Genomic DNA, 19833 nt, shown 5'->3' with positions numbered 1-19833 from the left:
AAGGTGACACCTGGATGACCAGGACTTCTGCCAAACCTCCAGATTCTTTCTTACCTGGTAGCCTGGAAACCACATGGGTGTGCGGTGTTAACCTCAGCCTCCCGTGGACTCAGTGGAGTGCCATGCCTGTTCCCCATGCCACAGGCCAGTCTGTCTCCAGGATGGTGGGGTGGTGGCTGAGGCTCAGCCTGACTGTGGCCAGCAGTCATGACCTGCTTTTCTGTCATAGTCCATCCTGTCCCACCCCAGCAAACCCTGCAAGGTGGCTATTAACCCAGTCTTAGAAATTCCATCATCAGGTGCTGCTGAGTGCCTGCTCTGTGCTAGGCGTTGTTCCAGATGCTGGGGTGCACTGGTGGGCAGAGCCAGGTTGCTCCTGTGCGGAGCTGATGTTCTGTGCAGGAGACAAAGACACTGAATTAAAATCAAGCAGGCAGGTGGAGAGTGAGGGTGGGGGTCCAGGGACGTCCCTCTGAGCAGTTGACTGAATACAGTGAGACTTGGGGCCTGCAGACGTTGTGGGACAGCGAGCGCCAGGCCCTGCAGTGGGAGCTTGGCAAACTCAGCACCAGCCAGAGAGCTCTGAGAGGCCGGGGCAGGGCAGGCGAGGGCACACCCAGCGAAGAGGTGACAGCTCTCTCTGTATTAGGTACTCAAGGTGCTGTGCATTGCATTAGGCATTGTTAATCCCTGTGACGACCTCCCAAGGTCTTTATCATCTCCCCATTTCACAGACAGGAGGAAAGAAATTCAGAGAAGTGAACGGGCTTGTTCAGTGTCACACAGCTTGCAAACGATGGAGCAAGGACTGAACTCAGGTTATTATTGCCCCCTAGGCTGTGTTGCCTTTCAGTAACAATTTAAGGGAGATGACCCCAAGTACAGATGAACAATCAGTTGGGAAGATGGAGAAAGTGAGACTGGCCTGATTCCCCTGTTTTTCATACAGTCACAACTGAGAAGCTCTTCCCTAGTCTTTAAAGGTGGCTTCAGATGCCACCCTCTCCTAGAAGCCCTCCCTGCCTACTCCAGGACTCTCCTTCCTCAGAGTTGTCTGGCCTGCCATACATGCCACTATTGTGGATAATCTTTAAATAGATACGAGTTTAGAAACCTTCTTATCCCTAGACCACAATGCCATCATAGACAAAGACATGTTCTATTTGTTGTTGCTTTCTGGGACACAGTGCTCTATTGTTTCTAGGTGAATCGGCTGCCCGGGCAAGGTGCGGAGAGGTGCTAGGGCTTGGAGGACTGCGCTCTGGTGGGGGAACAGAGGGAGAAAGGAAGGGACCCTCAGAGTGGGTAGTGACCTCGAGGGCCGCTGGGCTCTCAGACCTCCCCAAGCGCTGGTCACAGTGAACCCTTCTGCTTGCACCCCTAGGTGGTTTGGGGCAAGGGGTCTGGAGGCCAGCCAGTGGGAAGGCTGAAGTCTGGATGTCAGCAACAGTCCCCAGCTCATGATCACGGGCTCCAGGCCCTTCTGTGTATCTCTTTGTGAGGAAGTAGAATTTCAGACCATCCTCAGTAGGGTCCAGTTTCAGTCCATGTCAAGTATATGCAGTCTTGTCTCTGAGATCTGGAGTTTGTAACGTAAGTGTGAGATGAGCCAGTTTACACTCCATGTCAAGTATATGCAGTCTTGTCTCTGAGATCTAGAGTTTCTCTCTAACGTAAGTGTGAGATGAGCTGGTTTATAGAAATATCCAGCAGAATAGAGCATTTCCCTGGGCACTTTCTCTGAGGGCCTAGAGTCAACTTTTCTAGCCTCTGTGTATGATTTTAGGAAACGCATTTCTTCTGGAGCACAGTTAGAAGTATGTGGAGAGGGCTTTGCTTGTCCTGAGGGGTCCGTGTGTGTCAGAGAGGGGCAACGTTTGTGTTGTTTGTTGAGCAACGTTTGTGTGGATGAAGGTTCCCCGGAATGCAGGTGCTTCCAAGGGAAATCAGTGAATGAAGCTGAATTTTAAGTATTCCAAAGGAACAAACTTTGGTTTTCGGTTGGTTTTTGTGTTTCAAGGTCTGTTTGTCTGTTTTAAATAAGCAGGCCTGTAGTGAAGCAGTGGGACCTTAAGTGTGACAGAAATGCTGGTGAGCTGTGACGACCACTGCCCTGTGCCCATGGCTCCTGTCGCATGTCTGGGTCGTGGTGACGGGGCTGGAGGTCAGAAGACTGTGTTCTCTCTTCTGCATCTGTCATGACAGCCAAGGCCATGACCTTTTCCTTTCTTTGGTTTGATTGTCTCTGCTGAGCCCTTGGTGGTGACACATGTATCACTCTGTAGTGATACTTTGCGATGAGATGTTTATTACAAATTAAAAAAAAATTTTTTTTTTTGCTTTGTAACAGATTCTTCTGGTTTAATTGTTAACCTTGCAGCATCATTCCAGCTATTTAAAATTACATATAGTGACTAAAAATTATCCTAAACTGAAAGTTAACAAAATAAATGTCATTTGTATTAAGCTGCTTCATTACAAGTTCTAAAGCAGCTACTTAGTATGTGTAGAAGTAGTTTGTGAAGTTCTGTGAAGTATTAGGTGGTATATGTGTTGTTGTTCAGCCGCTAAGTCATGTCCAGCTCTTTGCGACCCCGTGAACTGTAGCACACCTGGCTTCCCTGTCCTCCGTCGTCTGCCAGAGTTTGCTCAAATTCATGCCCATTGAGTCAGTGATGTTATCTATAATATTGCAGTCTTTTCTCCTTTTTCTCATGGTCTCTGAAGCACTAAGCCTGCTATTCATTCATTGCACTGCTGGTCTTTGTAAATATAAGTCGTTACTTACCTATGAGTGAGGCTCAGAGATTATGCACACTCACAAGCAGTATCTTGTTTAAGCCTCAGGACAGTCTTCCTCCTTTTCCCACTTTACAGGTGAGCTGGGGTGGTGAGGTGTGGCTCACGTAGCTAGCCAAAGCAGAGAGCCTGGTGGAAACCCGGATTTGAGCTCTGAAACCCACTGTCTTCTCATCAAACCACACTGAGTTGTTGGAATGCAGGAGGTGTCGGTGTGAGAAGGGAGGAGTATTTTCCTGGAAGAGTCTGAGTCCGATTTCAGGGTGGTTTTTCTTCCATTTATCAGGAATAGCAATAGCATAGTGTTGACTCATTTCTGTTGGATTCCAAATGTCTGCTCTGCCTTCAAGTTTGAATGAATTTCTTTCGTCTGGTTTACATCCTAGTTTCACTTTTGGTAACACTGATTTAGAAGGTGGTCTCCGTCTATACTGAAAGCTTGATTTTAAGTGAAAGCTTTTAGGAATTGTTTAAGTGCCCTAATTTAGAGTACTGTCGCCTAGTACAGGGGTCCCCAACCCCCCAGACTGCGGACTGGTACCGATCCTTGGGTCCTCAGCTTGTTAGGAACCAGGCTGCAGGCGAGGGAGCCAGGCTTCACCTACTGCCCCCCTTCACTCAGATGACCGCCTGAGTCACCCCAACCCCTCCTTTGAGTCATAGAAATACCATCTCCCATAAATCTAGTCCTTGTTGCCAAAAAAGTTGGGGATTGCTGGCCTATTACATGTGAAGCTAATTTTTGTAAATTATGTGCCTTATGACATAATTTAATCAAACTAATGCTACTGATGGTTTCTATGTGCACTGGTGGCTCAACTGGTAAAGAATCTGCCTGCAGTACGGGAGACCTGGGTTCAGTCCCTGGGTTGGGAAGATCCCCTGGAGAAGGGAAAGGCTACCCACTCCAGTATTCTGTCCTGGAGAATTCCATGGACTGTATAGTCCATGGGGTCCCAAAGAGTCGGACACGACTGAGCGACTTTCATTCACTCACTCATGTGGTAAGTATTGGGGGTTTGACTTACTCATAGTACTTGTCTTACTGGAAATTCTTCTGATTCCAACAATCACAACTAGAGTCCTGCAATCACTGTGGGGTTAGGAGAGATGTTTAGCAGTCTCTGGCTGGGTGGGGGCAGGGTGACTGATTGCGTTGTACCTGAATGAGGAAGTCGTGACCGGCAGAATACCGCCCCCCACCCCCCACCCCACCCCCCCGTGCTGTCTTCCTACTCCCAGCTCCCCTCCTCACACCATCGCTACAGCGTCTGGGCTCCCTTTGCCTCTTTTGAGATTTGAGGCTGCTGCCTGATTGCAGCCCTCTCCTCTCTGGCTTCTACAGGAGTCCCATGGGTCCTGAACTGTCCATAGCGTGTGTTGTAGGCTAATGCCCTGAAGAAACACCCAGAGCCAAGCTGGCTTCCTGTTCCTCAACTGCAGGCTGGAGACCGGCAGACTCATGTGGGACCCCCAGCGGGGACACTTGTGGATGAAAAACAACCCGAATGAGATCAGAGCAATCATGAGTGCAACAGGAATTTGCAGAGGATATTTACTTGGGTAAACTCCTTCCAGGCCACAGATCTATCCTCAGGCCCTGTGGATGGAGTTTCCAGAGTAGAGTGTGCCCTGCTGCTGCTTGTTGGCCCCACTCATTAGGGGGCTGTGCGGTGCTTCTTCTTCAAGAGCACTCTGACCTGTATGTTCCTAGCTCTGGCCTGTAGGAAAGTGTGCCTCACGGTGGCCGGGATTTGGGGGTATTTGGCTGGTGAGCCATCTTATTCCCCTTGCTCCTGAGAAATCTGTATGCAGGTCAAGAAGCAACAGTTAGAACTGGACATGGAATAACAGACTGGTTCCAAATCGGGAAAGGAGTACGTCAAGGCTGTATATTGTCACCCTGCTTATTTAACTTATATGCAGAGTACATCATGCGAAATGCTGGGCTGGATGAAGCACAAGCTGAAATCAAGATTGCTGGGAGAAATATCAATAACCTCAGATATGCAGATGACACCACCTTTATGGCAGAAAGCGAAGAAGGACTAAAGAGCCTCTTGATGAAAGTGAAAGAGGAGAGTGAAAAAGTTGGCTTAAAACTCAGCATTCAGAAAACTAAGATCATGGCATCCAGTCCCATCACTTCATGGCAAATAGATGGGGGAACAATTGAAACAGTGACAGACTTTATTTTTGGGGCTCCAGAATCACTGCAGATGGTGACTGCAGCCATGAAATTAAAAGACACTTACTCCTTGGAAGAAAAGTTATGATCAACTTAGACAGCATATTAAAAAACAGAGACATTACTTTGTCAACAAAGGTCCATCTAGTCAAGGCTATGGTTTTTCCAGTAGTCTTGTATGGATGTGAGAGTTGGACTATAAAGAAAGCTGAGCACCAAAGAATTGATGCTTTTGAACTGTGGTGTTGGAGAAGACTTGTGAGAGTCCTTGGACTGCAAGGAGATCCAACCAGTCCATACTAAAGGAAATCAGTCCTGAATATTCATTGGAAGGACTGATGCTGAAGCTGAAACTCCAATACTTGGGCCACCTGATGGTGAAGAACTAACTCATTGGAAAAGATCCTGATGCTGGGAAGGATTGAAGGCGGGAGGAGAAGGGGACAACAGAGGATGAGATGGTTGGATGGCATCACCGACGCGATGGATGTGAGTTTGAGCAAACTCTGGGAGTTGGTGATGGATAGGGAAGCCTGGCCTGCTGCAAGCCATGGGGTTGCAAAGAGTCAGGCACGACTGAACAACTGAACTGAACTGAATGAATAAACTTTGATAATCTTAAAATTTATTATTATTAATACAAGAAGCCAAGTATCATTGTATTAAATATAAAAACAGATATTGTCCGAAGACCCAATTTTGGGGGTTGTTTGTTTTTTTTCCTTCATAGAGAAAAATGTTAACGGAAGGCTTGAAACTTTTAAAATATAAATTCTGGAATTTGATCTCATGACTTTCTAGTCGCATGTCATGGCTGCATTATAATTGTGGAATTTATTAAAAATCAAACTGAATGACATAAGAAAATGTATTTGATATTTTTACAAGCAAGGGATCATGTGAATGAGTGGATATTGTTGTGCTTTTGAATTTTTAGCTTTTTAACTCTTTATCCTGGGAATTTCCAAATATAACACAGAAGCAGAGAGAGTAGAACTATGTAGTGAATCTCCAGATACTTATCGCCCAGATTCAGTAACTAAAATCCAGTCGTTTCATCCCTGCCTCTACCCACTTACTCCTCGTTGATTGTCTTCCCTCATAGCTCAGTTCGTAAAGAGTCTGCCTACAATGCAGGAGACCCGGGTTTGATCCCCGGGACAGGAAGATTACCTGAAGAAGAAAATGGCAGCCTACTCCAGTATTCTTGCCTGGAGAGTCCCATGGACAGAGGAGCCTGACAGGCTATAGTCCATGGACTTGCAAAGAGTCGGACACAACTTAGTGACTAAACCACCACCTCTGATTGTCTTAAAGCACCTCTCAGGCATAGCCATGTATAAATGTTTCTAGAAGATGAAGACTTTCTAAAAACAATTTTTTTATACTATAAGAAAGTTAGCAGTAATTCATTAATGCCAGCTGTGCAGTCCGTGTTGCGATTCCTTGGTTAAGGCGTTGTTTTACTTGGTGTCGTCCAGTCAGGGGTCAGACAAGCGGTGCTGGGTGAACTTGGGCATGTGCCCTTCCAGTCTCTGTGCTGTCTGTATTTATCTGTGGAGGAAATCACGTCCCTCACGCCACACCCCATGCCCTGAGTCTGGCCGATGGCAGTTCTGTGACACTGTGCTGAGCGGGTCCCTCTCTGGCCCCCGTATTCCTGAATTTCCTGTGTGCTGGTTGTTAAGGTTGAGTGGAATTTGGTCAGGGAGTTGGGTGTGGGCTGAGGGAGGCAGGTGGGCAGATCTCGACATCTCAGGTTGTTGAGATCACAGCACACCCTGTGGAAATGTGACCACACTGTCCACTGCTAAGGTGAACTGATGGCGTAAGCCGCCGCCATCTGCATCCTGACCCCTGCCCCCGGGCCCACCCCTGGGTCCTCACCTTTCTTGACGAGACCCTGTGCATCTGTGGTTGAGCTGTGTGCGCCAGCGGCGTCTTCCCTCTCGTGTGGTGTCGCCCCTGCACACCAGAGGCTTGTGCCGCCCTGGTGCTGACTCCACGGTGACGTGCCTGCTGCTGTCGGTACTGCGGGCGTCGCGTCTCTGTTCCTCTGTCCTGGCTGCTCCGGGGGGGCTGGCGTGTGTCTCATTCATCCAGAAAGTGCCTAGTAGAGAGAGAGTTGACTATCAAGGGAGTTTTCAGTACATGAATGGCAGTGAATGAGGAGCGGATGCTGGTAGATGGAGGCTTCGAAGCCTTGTGTTCAGATACCCTGGCCTCCAGTTTTTTATGTGAAAGCAGTTTATTTGAGGTGTACACTTAAGGTCTGTGTCTTTGCTGATGGTTTGGGGGAAATTGCTGATAAAGTTCTTTTACAAATCAATAACTGCTAGTTTTCTGCCCTCTTTTCTTTGTGGTTGAATGTTAGATGTTCATAAGAACCTTGTGTTTATCGGTCTTTGTTGTTTGTGTCATTATGTGTCAGTTTTGTTCTTCGTAAAGGCATCTGTACCTTTGCTTGCTCAGCTGGCTTTGTGGAGCTGGCCGACCTTGTCATGTCTTGCTTAAAGTTTCAGTATCTAGTGCTACTCTTTCCTAAGAGGGAAAACTGCATTTTAAAATATTAATATATTTCTCAAGTCAATTATATTAAGAAATGAAGTGTACCAGTAGTCACATAAAAGCATTGCAACTTTGTACTTGTCTTTATAGCTATGCCTTACAATGTAACATAAGTTTTCTCTGGTATTGAAATAATGTGTTTCTGTTTTTCTCTTCCCTCCTCCTGCCTCTGTATAAGGAGTCAGTCACTGCCAACCTAAGGTTAAGAAGGCTAGGCGCTTCCTCCCCTTGGTCTTCTGTGCCCACGAACCTCCTTCTGCGGGTACTGCACTCAGCTTTTGCAAGGCTCTCCTCTTAACCACCGCTGACCACAGCAGCCAGGCAGCAGTCTAACGATGCTCGTAGATGGTGCCTGCCCCGGGGTCAGTGCAGAGCTGCCTGGCAGGGGCCTGTGGGCCGCCCTCCTGATAGAAGACTCTTTGTTTGCCTGTTCGCTGGTGTTTAAATGCATGACAGGACGAGAAGTCTCTTCCTGTGTGATGTCAGTGTTTTCCCAAAGGGTCCGGCAGGTACCACACCTCTGCCTCGTGGGTTTCCTAACACGGCATGTGAGTGATGGAAGAGGATGGTCCCAGTGAGCCCCGGGGTCTCCTCGCCTGCTTCGTGGGCACATACTCAGGGATGCTGCAGAGGACGGGCAGCCAAGGCTCCGGAAGCGTTATCTAGGAGAGGGAGATGATGAGGGTGTAGCGACCGGGACGGTCCTCCTGCAGACGCTGTGTAGATGTGAGTCAAAGTGCATCAATCAGCAGAGCCCCAGGAGGAGCGGCGGGAGCCCGGGGGCTCCCTGAGGAGGCCTTCTGAGGGCTGTCCCTGCGTGCACACTAATGGCCTGCGGTCCTCATTTCTGTCCAGGAGGGTGCACGCTCCTTGTGAGAGTAGTAGACTTGTCTTTAACATTTAACGGTGAGAAGCAACCAGACTAGCTTTGCTTAATGTGGCAGAAACGCACCTCAACTGCTGTTTACCTGGGGTAACGTGAGGAGGCTTCAAACTTGCATTAATGCCTTCAAGTCAAGTAAACATGCTTACTCCTCCATCCTACAGTCTTTCTTTTACCTTCTGAATTAGACTGGGGGTGGGGGGGGTGGTTTTGTGTTTTCCTTATACTTTGATTTGCTTGTCATTTTAATAGTGTTTTCCCTTCTCTCCCCCTCCCTTCCTCTCTCTCTTCCCCTCCCCTTTCCCTTCCTCTCCCTTTCTTTGCATGCCACCCGGATCCACAGATGAAATTAGTGGGGACGGTAATATTTATTTTCACGTTTGTGTTCCTAATGTGAGATGATTATTTATGGATATAAATACCACTCAGTTTTTAATGAAAGGCAAAATGTGGGTTAGATCCAACAGAATATGTATGAAAAAATGGTGGTGTAAACCGGTGATCCAAGTATGAAACAGTGATGGTGTGAACCGGTGATCTCTTTAGAGTTGTTCAGGGCTTTAACCCAAGAAGGGTCACCATCCGTTTCTTTACCACGTCTCAGAGGTAAACTTGAGTCGTGTATATTCGTAGAGAATTTGAGAGATCTCATTATTAGAACTGGAGGTAAAGGGAAATTGTCAAAACTGTTTCGTTCCTCAGTAGGTGGGAGAGAGTCACATGCCTTCCCACATTCGTGTGTGTGGTGATATTTAGTCGGGAGCGGCGTGGCGGGAAGGAAAGAAGGAAAAGTGGTTTCTAAGAGTCACAGAGACTGAAGCATTAAGGAACTGCCAGCAGTTGTTATTTTTCAGGCAGTTGAGGACACCCCTTCATAAACTAGAAATTTAAAAGTCACATGCAGTGTCTTGTTTTCTATGTCCTTTGGGTGCTACCTGCATGAAGCTTTGTACTCTTTTATGGAGTGAGATTTTATAAACTAAAATTAAGGGGGATTACACTTTTCCTCACTATTCAATGAAAAAATACTTTCCCTGAAGATTCCATCTGTGCTCCTGTCTGTCGGGTTGGTGACGTGATCCTTAAGGGCAAAGCGCCTGCGGTGAAAGGTCTGAACTGAGTGTGCCTGGGAGAGTGTGTCTGCCTCCCGGGACGCGCAGCCAGAAGCTCTGGGCTCCGGGTCCCGCTGACGGCTTGGTGGCAGCTGCTGGGCAGCTCCTCCGTGGCGGGTCCCCGTGTGTCTGCGAGGCCCCCAGCAGGGATTCCGAGCGTGTTGTCTTCGCTGGTGAGCAGAGGGGCGAGAGCCTGACTGTCCAGGGCTGCTGGGTGAGTGGCCAGGGCCCAGGCTGCAGCCTCATTGGGTGACCTGCAGCAACGCGCTCGCCCCCTGGAGTCTGCATGTGAAGAAGGCCTCGGTGGTGGTTGTGAGGATTACTGTGAAAGCGTAGAAATTTAAACAGATGAGTACAAGCAAGTGGTTATTACCACGTTGTTTATCTAAAGAAAACATTTTTTTGTGCATTTGCCCAAATTTGGATTTCCCGGTACTATGAATCAGGGTGAGTGTTATTATCCTCATTTTACAGGTGAATATGCTGAGCCCTAAAGGTTTAATCCCTGAGTCTAAGGCAGGGATCCACAAACGAAGGCCCAAAGTCCAATTATAGCCCACCTCTGTTTTTGTATTGATCCTTGAGCTAAGAAGGATTATTAGATTTTTTTGGTTGAGAGGAAAATCGAAAGAATAGTATCTGTGGCATCAAAACTATGTGAAATTCAGATTTCTGTGTCCATCATTAAGTTTCATTGGAACACAGTCATACTTTTGGTCATGACCAGTCTGCTCACTCCTGCAATTTAAGCGGCAGAGTTAAGTGGTTGCAGTGGAGACTGTGAGCAGCGAGTCTCAAATACCTATCCTCTGACCTTGTACAGGAAAAGTGTGCTGACCCTGGTGCAGGTCGCAGAGCAAAGCAGCACCCTTCCTGGCTTCCTGAAGGCCCCCTTCCCCTCCGCCTGCTGTCCCCACAGCCTCCAAGGCTGGTGGCGGGTTCCGTCCAGGCGGTGTGAGGAGCTGTGACGGCTCGGTCCCACTGCTCTGCTGGGCAGTGGGGTCCCCGCGCGCACACTGCTCTGGGGGCAGTGCGTCCTCAGGCCCCCCGAGGGCAGCAGGCCCGGCTGGTGGAGGTGGGCACAGGGTCGCACCGCCCGCCCCCTTCCCCACGAGGGCACTGAGGGCACCCGGGAGGTGGGTGGGCTGCAGATCCTGGTCCAGTGGTGGCACTACAGCCAAGCGTCTGCTGCCCTGTCCCTCCCGCTCTCCAGACTGACCCTTCACAGGGCCTCCAGAGGCGTCAGGCCCTTGAGGGACGTGCACACCCGTGGTTTTCAGGCGACTTTACTAGGTATCGTTCACTTTCTTTGAGAATGAGAACTTGATACTTTTCTCTCCTCATTTGAGTTGTCAGTTTCTGTCCTTTTGACATGTCTTCCCGTCATTTTTATTTTACCACATACTGTGACACCAAACACTGTAAATTGCGATGTTACCTGTGGTCTCAGAGGCCTCCATTCTCCAGAGTGTTCATTTTGAAATGTTCAGCTCATGGTCTGAAATTGTCTCCCAAGTGCACAGACCCACAAAAGCCTACCTGGGCACAGCCCTGGAGCAAAGCTGCACCCACATTAGGGGTGAAGCCCCGAGCATGCTTAGGGGAGCGTGCTGAGGTCTCAAGGCACAGGGGGTCTGGTCTCACAAGTCGAAGCCCAGAAACATGGAAGGTGACAAAGAGCAGAGCGGAGCACGGTGGCCCGGGCGCCCTCCTGGAGGGCCCTCCAGTGCCTCTAGGGGCCTCGGGTTCCAGCCTGGGAAACAGGATGATGAGAGCGGGACCCACCATGTACGATTTCCCCGAGGTTAAGCAGCGGTGCCTGCAGTTGTTTGTGATGGTGTCCGGCAGGTGCCCAGGTCTTCTTTAGTCGTGACCCCATGATTAAGTGGAGCACACACAGCTCTTCCCTTCATTTGTGCCGAGATCTTTCAACCTGCCTCCTTTTCCCTTATGTTTTCCTCCTACGATGAGTTTATTTGGGGGCCAGGTGGTTTCAGGGTGGACTCCAGTTGTTCAGGGACCGTTGATTATGTAAAAGTACCTCTCATATCAGAGTCGTACTAGCCCATCATCCTAAAAACCAGGAAAGAAAAATGGAAAATAGAACCAAATCCATATCAAGAGTTCTTGGAAAAATACGCCAGGTATTCTCACTTGAAAAGCCCTGTATAGAAGGTCACGGTAAACCTTTGTAGGTGCACGTGCCTTCACCAGTGTTGACCCTGCCACATGAGAACCAGCTTGTGAAGAACACAGCAGCAAGAACTCCCTGTTCATCTGGCGTCGCAGTATCCACACCCACATTCATCAGAGTGATGCCTGGGTGTTTTGGATAATCCCCAGAGCTTTTTTTTTGCAGCATTCACATAGCACCGAAAGACAAGAACTGCAGACTCTTGTGATGGTGTAAACTAAAGTGTATGCAGCTTGGTTTTTTCCCAGATCAGCTTTGTGTGCCAGCCTGATGTATGAGCCATCTTCTTTCTCCCTGAGAACCAGTTCAGAGGTTGTCTCTCTGCCAAGGGTTTCATAAAAAGAGGCAGTCCTGGGAGCCGCTGTAGCCCTGCCTGGCGGGCTCCTGCCAGGGAGGCCTCAGAAGTGGAGGGCACCAGGGAGACCACAGCCCTCAGTCACCTGTCATCTGCAGGGCCCACCGAAGCTTGATGTGCGCCTCTGTAGTCTTCCTGACAACCCCGTAGGTGGACGTGTTCTCATCGGACACGCGAGGGCGCCACCGAAGCACAGACAGGTGCCCAGACGGGGCTGTGGGCGCCCACGTGCAGCTCTGCCTGGCTTGCCCCCCACCCCCACCCCAACGCATAACTGGAGTGCACGCCTGCTTTCTGTTCAGTGAGTGCTCACCAGGTGCCTCCCCTGTGCCAGCTCTGGTTTGCAGGCTGAGAACATGACAGTAGATGAGATACAGCAGGGCCCGCTGCCCCGGGGGCTCTGCTCCCGATGGGACAGACAGTTGTCAAAGAACCAGAGGACCATCAGAGAGTTGGTAGTGACAGGCCCTGAGCAAAGCACATCGGGCAGCGTGATCGAGAGTGACTGGGGGCCAGGAGGGGTCTCTCAGCAGGTGGCACCCAGGCGGCAGACATTGTTACTTAGGGAGACGGAAGGACAGGCAGATGGTGACCCCAGCGGCCCTGGGAAGCCCGCTGAGCCCTGGGCCCCTGACATCTTAGTGGAGTCGAGAGCCCAGGGCAGGGGCTGTTGATGACTCCAGGGCAGCTCTGGTAACAGGGCGGCTGGGAGAGGGAGGCGTGGCTAGCGTTCTGGGCAGTTTTGCAGCAGAATCTGGCCTCCTCAGGGTCAGCTAATGTGTTTTGCCTCTAAGGGGGTGTGTGGTTTATGTGAAAGAGGACTGTGGGGGTGGGTCTGTGGTTGCAGGAAATCGAGTTGCCACACTGCAGACGGTGTGGACAGCTGAGGGTCCGCCTGTGTGGCCTTAGCCTGACACAGTCCCCCACTTAGTCCTCTTCCTCACCGCGGCCTTGGTGGCACACTCTGTCCCCAATTTCATGTCACAGTTTCCACTCAGCCACCTTTTTTTTTTTTTTTCTGAGTTCTCTCTTTTTTTTTTTTTTTAAATTAGTTGGAGGCACTCAGCCACCTTACACAAAAGCAAGGCTGCAGACCTAGAAACCACCACCCACTCCTGGTATCCACTGAGAACAGGATAGGAGGGAGAAATGTAGGAATGTAAGGTGTGGGATAGATTAAATAATTTTTTTCTTTAATCCTGAAAGTAGTAATATTTATAAACACATAAGAATAACATAAATTATCCACCTGTCATACAGGACTTAGGAATAGGTCACATTTCCTAAATGCCTAAAGGAATGCCTGTTTATGGACTTTATGTTCTGCCAGTTGAATTTGTTGTTACTTGAATTACTTTTAATGATGACAAATTAAGAAATGAATTCTTCCAACTACTCTTCCATTTGATCTCAGTTGTTAGCATAGCAGTATGCAGAACAGTTGACATCCTAGTGAATATAAACAGTATATAGTCACTATTGTCTTTGGTTTCTATCATCTTGATATCTGAATGAAGTAATAATGGCAGCACAGAAGAGACAACTTCTAATTCTTTAGAGCTTACCGCCTCTGGTGCTGGCCCAGCAGCTTAAACCCTGTGCACAGAGCTGCTCAAGGTTTTCCTCTTTCCAGTATGAGAAAAACAGAGAAGATCTGAGTGATTTTCAGTGTAATTATTATCCAAGTGAATGCGTGGCTTCCTCAAAAGGAGTTTCCCCCCATTAATATGGAGGTGGGTCGTTAAGTTCCTGCATTACTGAGAGGAATTAGTGGAAGCATTGGAACTCCTTGACATTACACCAGAGAAGAACTCAATTTCTCTGCTATTCTGATTTTATTATTTTTGACACATCTTTTACCCTTTTTTTTTTTCTTTTACCCTTTTGACATGAATATACACTGTTCAAATATCTGAGTGAAAAGTTACAAGGGCAATTCCTGGATTGCTTTCACCCTGAACAGATAAAATAAGTTAGCCATTTTGTTTTCCGAAGAACATGCAGAATATGCTATGAGGTCTGACTGCGAATGAAGTCTGAGCTGTGCTTGGAGAAGCCCCAGTGGACGGCGGTGCGGCTTCACGCGTGTGCTGGGTATAGTGAGGCAGGGCTTCACGGTCAGCCCGACTGCTTGGTGCGTTTGACTCATGCACACAGTCATGGCTGTCTTCTGTATTCCACAGGGTTTTCTGTGGCAGTCTGTGTGTTCTCCGAGGAACAAGTCTGTGTATTATGACATGGTGGACCATGATGTCACCTTTATTTCCATAAATGACTCATGTGTGTGAGCAAAAATTGAGTAATAGTGTTTTAAGAATATGTCAGCATAGCAGGGATGCAGGCATCATTTTGCCTTTTCAAATTAGTTCAAGGCCAGGGGGTCTGAGATTTAACCTCTTCCAACGTACATGTTTCCTCTCCTGCAGAAACGGACGATTATGCTGAGATCATTGATGAAGAGGACACTTACACCATGCCCTCCAGTGAGTAGCTCTGGTTTTGCTCCTGTTCAGATTTGACAGAGTTTAAATATCTTGTGTTTAAATGTTTTAGGTGTTTATTGTCCATTTAATACCTTATTGAGTTCATAGTAGGAATACTCTCTGCAGCCTTCCATGCCCACTGCCAGGTCGGAAGCCTGAAACTCAAATATCTATTGTAAGTCAGTTCAGTTATGGGGATTTTGTAATCTTGTGTTCTTGCTCTGGGATAATATATAACCTTTAATGATTAAAACATTTCCTGTCTGTAGGAAATTAGTATTTAAACACACGCACACACACACACACACACACACACACACACACACACACACATACAGTTCTTTGAATGCACACCTTTTAATGAATCACATTTCCCCTCTGAGGTTTCATTTCTTATTGCCCTTGACTAAGCAATTACAAAGAGCTTCCTGTGTCCGGTCCTTCCAGCGCGGGGTGGGAGGTGTGGGGAGAGCAGGACTCCTCGCCGTCCCCCGCCCCCCAGCAGCCCAGCAGTGTCACCCTCTGCTGGTGAGGAGAGCCTGGGAGCCCCAGCTCTCCAGGTGGGGTGTATATAGTCCCAGCTCTAGAAAATTTCAAGGGCATATCTCAATTAAAAAAAAGTTAACCCTACCTCTTAAAGAGGCCTGATTAGGAGTCCACCTTAAGCCTTCGAGGCCTAATATTTCAGCATCTAATATCCTGGTTTCAGTAAAGCTCTGTGTGTTTGTGAAATGTTTCAGGTGCTTTACCCTGTTGTATAAATACTTTGAAAGTTGTTCTCAATAGATTTCCTACACATGTTGAGTAGATTTACCAAAATAAAGGGAAATAGCCCAGTCCAGCTGAACCCTGTGGGTTATTCTGTGGGGTAAAAGGTGGGGGTGGAGGGGCTGAACTTCATTCTAACAGCTCCTGGTTTGGTGATTTGAAACGGAGTCAAGAGTTGAGAATTAAATGGGTTTACTCTGACTTGTGGTAGCAATTCAGAAAAATGTTTAAATTTTGGTTTCAAGTCTTAGTCTTTCGTACATTCTTGCAGACTATCCAAATTTTTATTCGTATATTATTCATAGTTGAGTAGTAAATGTCCAACATGCTAACTTTTATCTAAACCCCAGAAAAATGGCTTATCATATAAGGAGTTTATGGGATAGAAATGTGAAGCATTGTATATCACATTGCATTAACTTGAGGATATTGTGTTGTTACTTGTGTTTGGTCCTCTTTTTTTGACTCATATTCGTAGTCAAAATATTTAACAAAGTAAATATTGAAATGTACTCTCCGAGTTTGTTGTTAACCTGATTGCTATTAGTTATTTCTAAGCAAGGTCTTCACTTTTTTTCTCTCTTAATTGCGATACAGAAAGCTATGGAATAGATGAAGGTAACAGGATTCCTTTAAAATAACTGCATTTGCTTGCAATTGCAACCCATGGAATGATATGGGATGTCTCAGTTTCCAGTTAACTTTTATTTTTAAACTTTTTCATTGGTTTACTCATGCTGTTAAATCAATGGAACTACCAGCTAAAGTGATTTTAAAGAGGAAAATGACCATCTAAAATTTGAGTTGAATTTTCCATGTGATTTCTAATTTGACAAATTAGAAGAAATCAAAATACCAAGCAGGTCATTGGATTAGAATCATCTCCTAGGTTCTCAGTGGGTAGTTTCTTTCCATGTGCCTCCAAATAATTGGGTTTGTATAAATCATGACAATTGAATACATTAATTTGAGGCTGATGCTCTCAAAAATATAAAATACTTGTAATCTATTATGTGATACATTCAACCTTGTTCCCAAATCTTCTGACTTAAAGCTGGTCCTAGAAGCTACCTCTTTAAACTCGTTTAGCTCCGTGAATAATATAGATAGGATTATAATGAAGTGGAACACTCTTAAACTTTTAAAACACAAAATTACTCATGCCACAATTTTTTCCCTCATGTCTACAGACTTTAGTTACTTGTGAAATAATTGCTTTAAATAACCATTTTTTAGACTTCATATATTAATACCTGAACTAATAGTATGTATTAATTAAACATATATAAACTTGGAGCAATTATTTAGCAGACTATCGAATTAATCAACTGAATCAGACATTCAAAAATATGAAAAAAAAATCTACCTTGTATAAAACTCATCATTTTGATAATTTAAGCAGTGCCATAACAGCTACATAAATTCCTTTTAAAATACTAGTTTAAGAGAATTCCACTCCTTTTAAAGCATTTTCATAGAATGATGTGCTACCGATGAAATTCTTACTCATCGATGATGATGAAATGAAATCTGTCCTGTGTTTTCTGCACTGGGGATGTTGCACTGAAGTGTCTTCTGGTGTGTGGATCATGTTTTGCAGCCAGGGACTATGAGATTCAGAGAGAAAGAATAGAACTCGGCCGGTGCATCGGAGAGGGCCAGTTTGGAGACGTGCACCAGGGCACCTACACGAGCCCGGTAGGTCCTTTCGGGTGGCCCCACACCGTGCCTGCCCCGCCCCCCTCATGGCCCACTCCTGTCTGTCCTCATGAGGCCCTGCTTCTTCAGGATATTTGCTGTTGTCCTCTGCAAGGCTTATCATATATGTCAATTCACTTGCTATGTTCAGAAACCCAAACTGGCAAAATTAGCTCCTGAGAGCTGGTTCTGTCTTTTATTTGTTCTAATCTTTCATTCAGCCTCTGTCATCAGTAACAGTCCTATAGCCCTTTGCCCACGTGCTGCCCCGAAATCTCAGGCTTAGCATCTATCTGAAGACATGCATCTTTAGAGAGCAGTGCTTCTTTTGCAGTTTTTTTACTGTCGTAAAGCACCATGTTCAATATTTGAGTGTGAACTGACAGGATTGACTGATTTATGGTCTTACGGAAGTTTCTGTTATTATTCAGTTCTCTTGTAAAAATGGGCATTTTGTGTCATTTCTAAAATATATTAGTCAGCCTTAGGTTCACACAGAGGTAGAAGTCATGGTGCTGGTCCTAGAAGTTTTCTCTCTAAAATTCAGAGCTGTGTGGTGTGTTGCTGGTGACTCTCAGAAGGCCCCGAGCTCAGACTTTCAGCAGACAGACCTCTGTACCAGCCGGCTGCTCTCCTCCGGGGGCCTGGCAACCTCTCCCTCCTGAGTGGTCCTGCCGCCAGGGCACACCTCCCACAGGGTCGGAGAGGGACTGCAGTCCCACGAGTCTGTGTTACAGTCTTGTGGCCTGTTATATCACTCTGGTTTGAGAGCGTTTCCTTTAGAATCACAGTGTACAGTTAGCCTGAAATCTAAAACAAATTAATGCAATTGAGGATACTTTTAAGATATGCAAAAAAAAGATGCACCATGACCATGACTTGTAGGTGAGCATTTCCATTTAAAAGAACAATATTTAAAGCATTCATTAATTCCACAAATATTTATTGAACACAATCTATGAATCAGGTGCTGTTCTAATGATTTTTTTTTTGGCAAACAGGGCACCTGAAATAAGAGAAATGGGTGGTTCTGGAAGGGACCACCCAAAGCCAAGGATAGGATAAGCACATACATTTCCAGTTAAAATCTTCCCTGGTGTTTTTTTTTAATTGATTTGCTTGAAGTGGCCTCTTATTTCTTACTTTTCTTTTGAACTTGGACGAGGAAGTTCAGCTTCTTTGGCTCCCAGGGTGACATGTTTTCGTGGTTTCTTGCCACTCCCAACCTTGGTGTGTCGCCCCTCTCCCTGACCTCTTGGTGTGGAGGGGCTGGGAGGTTCCATCTTCACACCTCTGTCTCCCTGTGTGGTTTGTCTAGCCCCTGCTTCCACCACTGTCTGAACTGCGGCCACTTCCAGGACCCCTCCCCACCCCACTCAGCACTGACGTCCACTCTCCAGTGTGACTCGCTGTCCCACCAACATCTCAAGCCCGTCACATTCAGAGTTGGGCTTCTGGTCAGCTTCAGAGACCCCAGCTTGCCCTCTCCCGCTCAGCCTGGCATCCTCTCCCCCGTCACCCCCCAGCCCTCCACAGCTCCTGCGCCTCCCCTCACCTCCCTGGAGCGTTCCTTCCTGGCCAAGGTCAGTAAGGCCCTCCTCTGCCCAGACCCTGTCCCGGGACGGGGGCTCTCACTCAGGGTAGAAGCCACAGGGCTGCCCCCTCCCCTCCTGCAGGTCTTTGCTCTCGTCCCCTCTCCCCTGTCTCCGGGAGCTTACCTTCTAACCTGTTACGTGAAGTCTCAGTGTCTTGTTCGAGGTGTCTGTCTGTGTCCTCTGCCGGGACATTGGCTGGCGGTGCTCAGGGTTGCCAGCCCTTGTTCCTGGTGTAGCCTGAGCCCCCGCAGGAGTCCTGGAGGCACCGCGGGTGGGGGAGGTGTTTGTGGGACACGAGTCACCTGCAGCATTTTACCTGCATGTCTGCTTTCTGGGGATTTTCTACAGAGGACTTTAAGTGTTCCTCCCACTGTTAAGGTTGTATGGTTCTGATTCTGTCTGATCCAGAATCCACAGAGTTGCAGAATAAACTGCCTTTCCTGAACATGCCCACTGATTAACACAGAGACCTCTTGTTCCATGTGTCCCCATCACAGGAGAATCCAGCTTTGGCAGTTGCAATTAAAACATGTAAAAACTGTACTTCGGACAGCGTGAGAGAGAAATTCCTTCAAGAAGCCTGTAAGTTTCTAGACATTTCTGTGGGACTCCATTTTGACTTTCTGTCTGTGAAATCCAAACAGTCTCTAAAGAAGTAAGAAAAACAATGTTTTGACTTTTATGAGGCAGCTACATTTATTCTCTTGCCATGCAGTTAATATCTGTTTTTGTCGAGGCTCATGGGTACAGAGTTCTCCAGGTCGACTGTCACATTTTTGGGGCGTGAAGGCAGATTGACTTACTGCCCCTTTATCCCCTGGCACTTTGTACCGTAACCATCTCCACACTGGGCTTGGGTGGATGTAGTGATGCCCGCAGGCCATGGAGTTGGGCGGTGATCAGGACAGACACAGTCCCTGTAGGATGGAACCCGAGGATGAGTGGGGAGCAGGGCCCAGACCATCCTGAGGGGCTGCTGTAGAGTCGTGTGTGGCTGGTCCTCTCCTGAGGACAGACCCGCGGAGAGCAGGCCCTGGTCCTGCCTGTGTGCACATGTCTGCTCCTTCCCACCTGCCTCAGGCTGGGTCCTTAATCCTGCTTCCACTCAGCTTGTCCCTCCTGACCAGCAGAGTTAAAGGGTCTCTCCTTCAGAGGCTTTGTCACGGGAGCCCGTCTTTCCCTTCCCAAGT

The 19833-nt window shown here is 47.4% G+C and overlaps 1 protein-coding gene across 22 annotated transcripts in view; it reads left to right on the top strand.

Annotated features, from left to right (window-relative positions):
* Positions 1 to 19833, top strand: part of PTK2 (protein tyrosine kinase 2) — a 206076-nt gene that overhangs the window by 134937 nt on the left and 51306 nt on the right. For 10 of the 22 annotated variants that reach the window (XM_043483573.1, XM_043483570.1, XM_043483577.1 and 7 more), the window contains 3 exons: positions 14526 to 14582; positions 16951 to 17048; positions 19141 to 19225. In XM_043483573.1, the coding sequence (XP_043339508.1) occupies positions 14526 to 14582; positions 16951 to 17048; positions 19141 to 19225 (240 nt within the window). Of the gene's footprint in view, positions 1 to 7733; positions 7818 to 8781; positions 8800 to 14525; positions 14583 to 15947; positions 15969 to 16950; positions 17049 to 19140; positions 19226 to 19833 lie in introns of all 22 variants that reach the window. The other 12 variants (XM_043483576.1, XM_043483565.1, XM_043483566.1 and 9 more) reach the window with 3 other exon arrangements.

This window comes from Cervus canadensis, chromosome 12, assembly GCF_019320065.1.
Source record: "Cervus canadensis isolate Bull #8, Minnesota chromosome 12, ASM1932006v1, whole genome shotgun sequence".
Taxonomy (NCBI): domain Eukaryota; kingdom Metazoa; phylum Chordata; class Mammalia; order Artiodactyla; family Cervidae; genus Cervus; species Cervus canadensis.
This window is presented reverse-complemented; position numbering and strand designations above follow the sequence as displayed.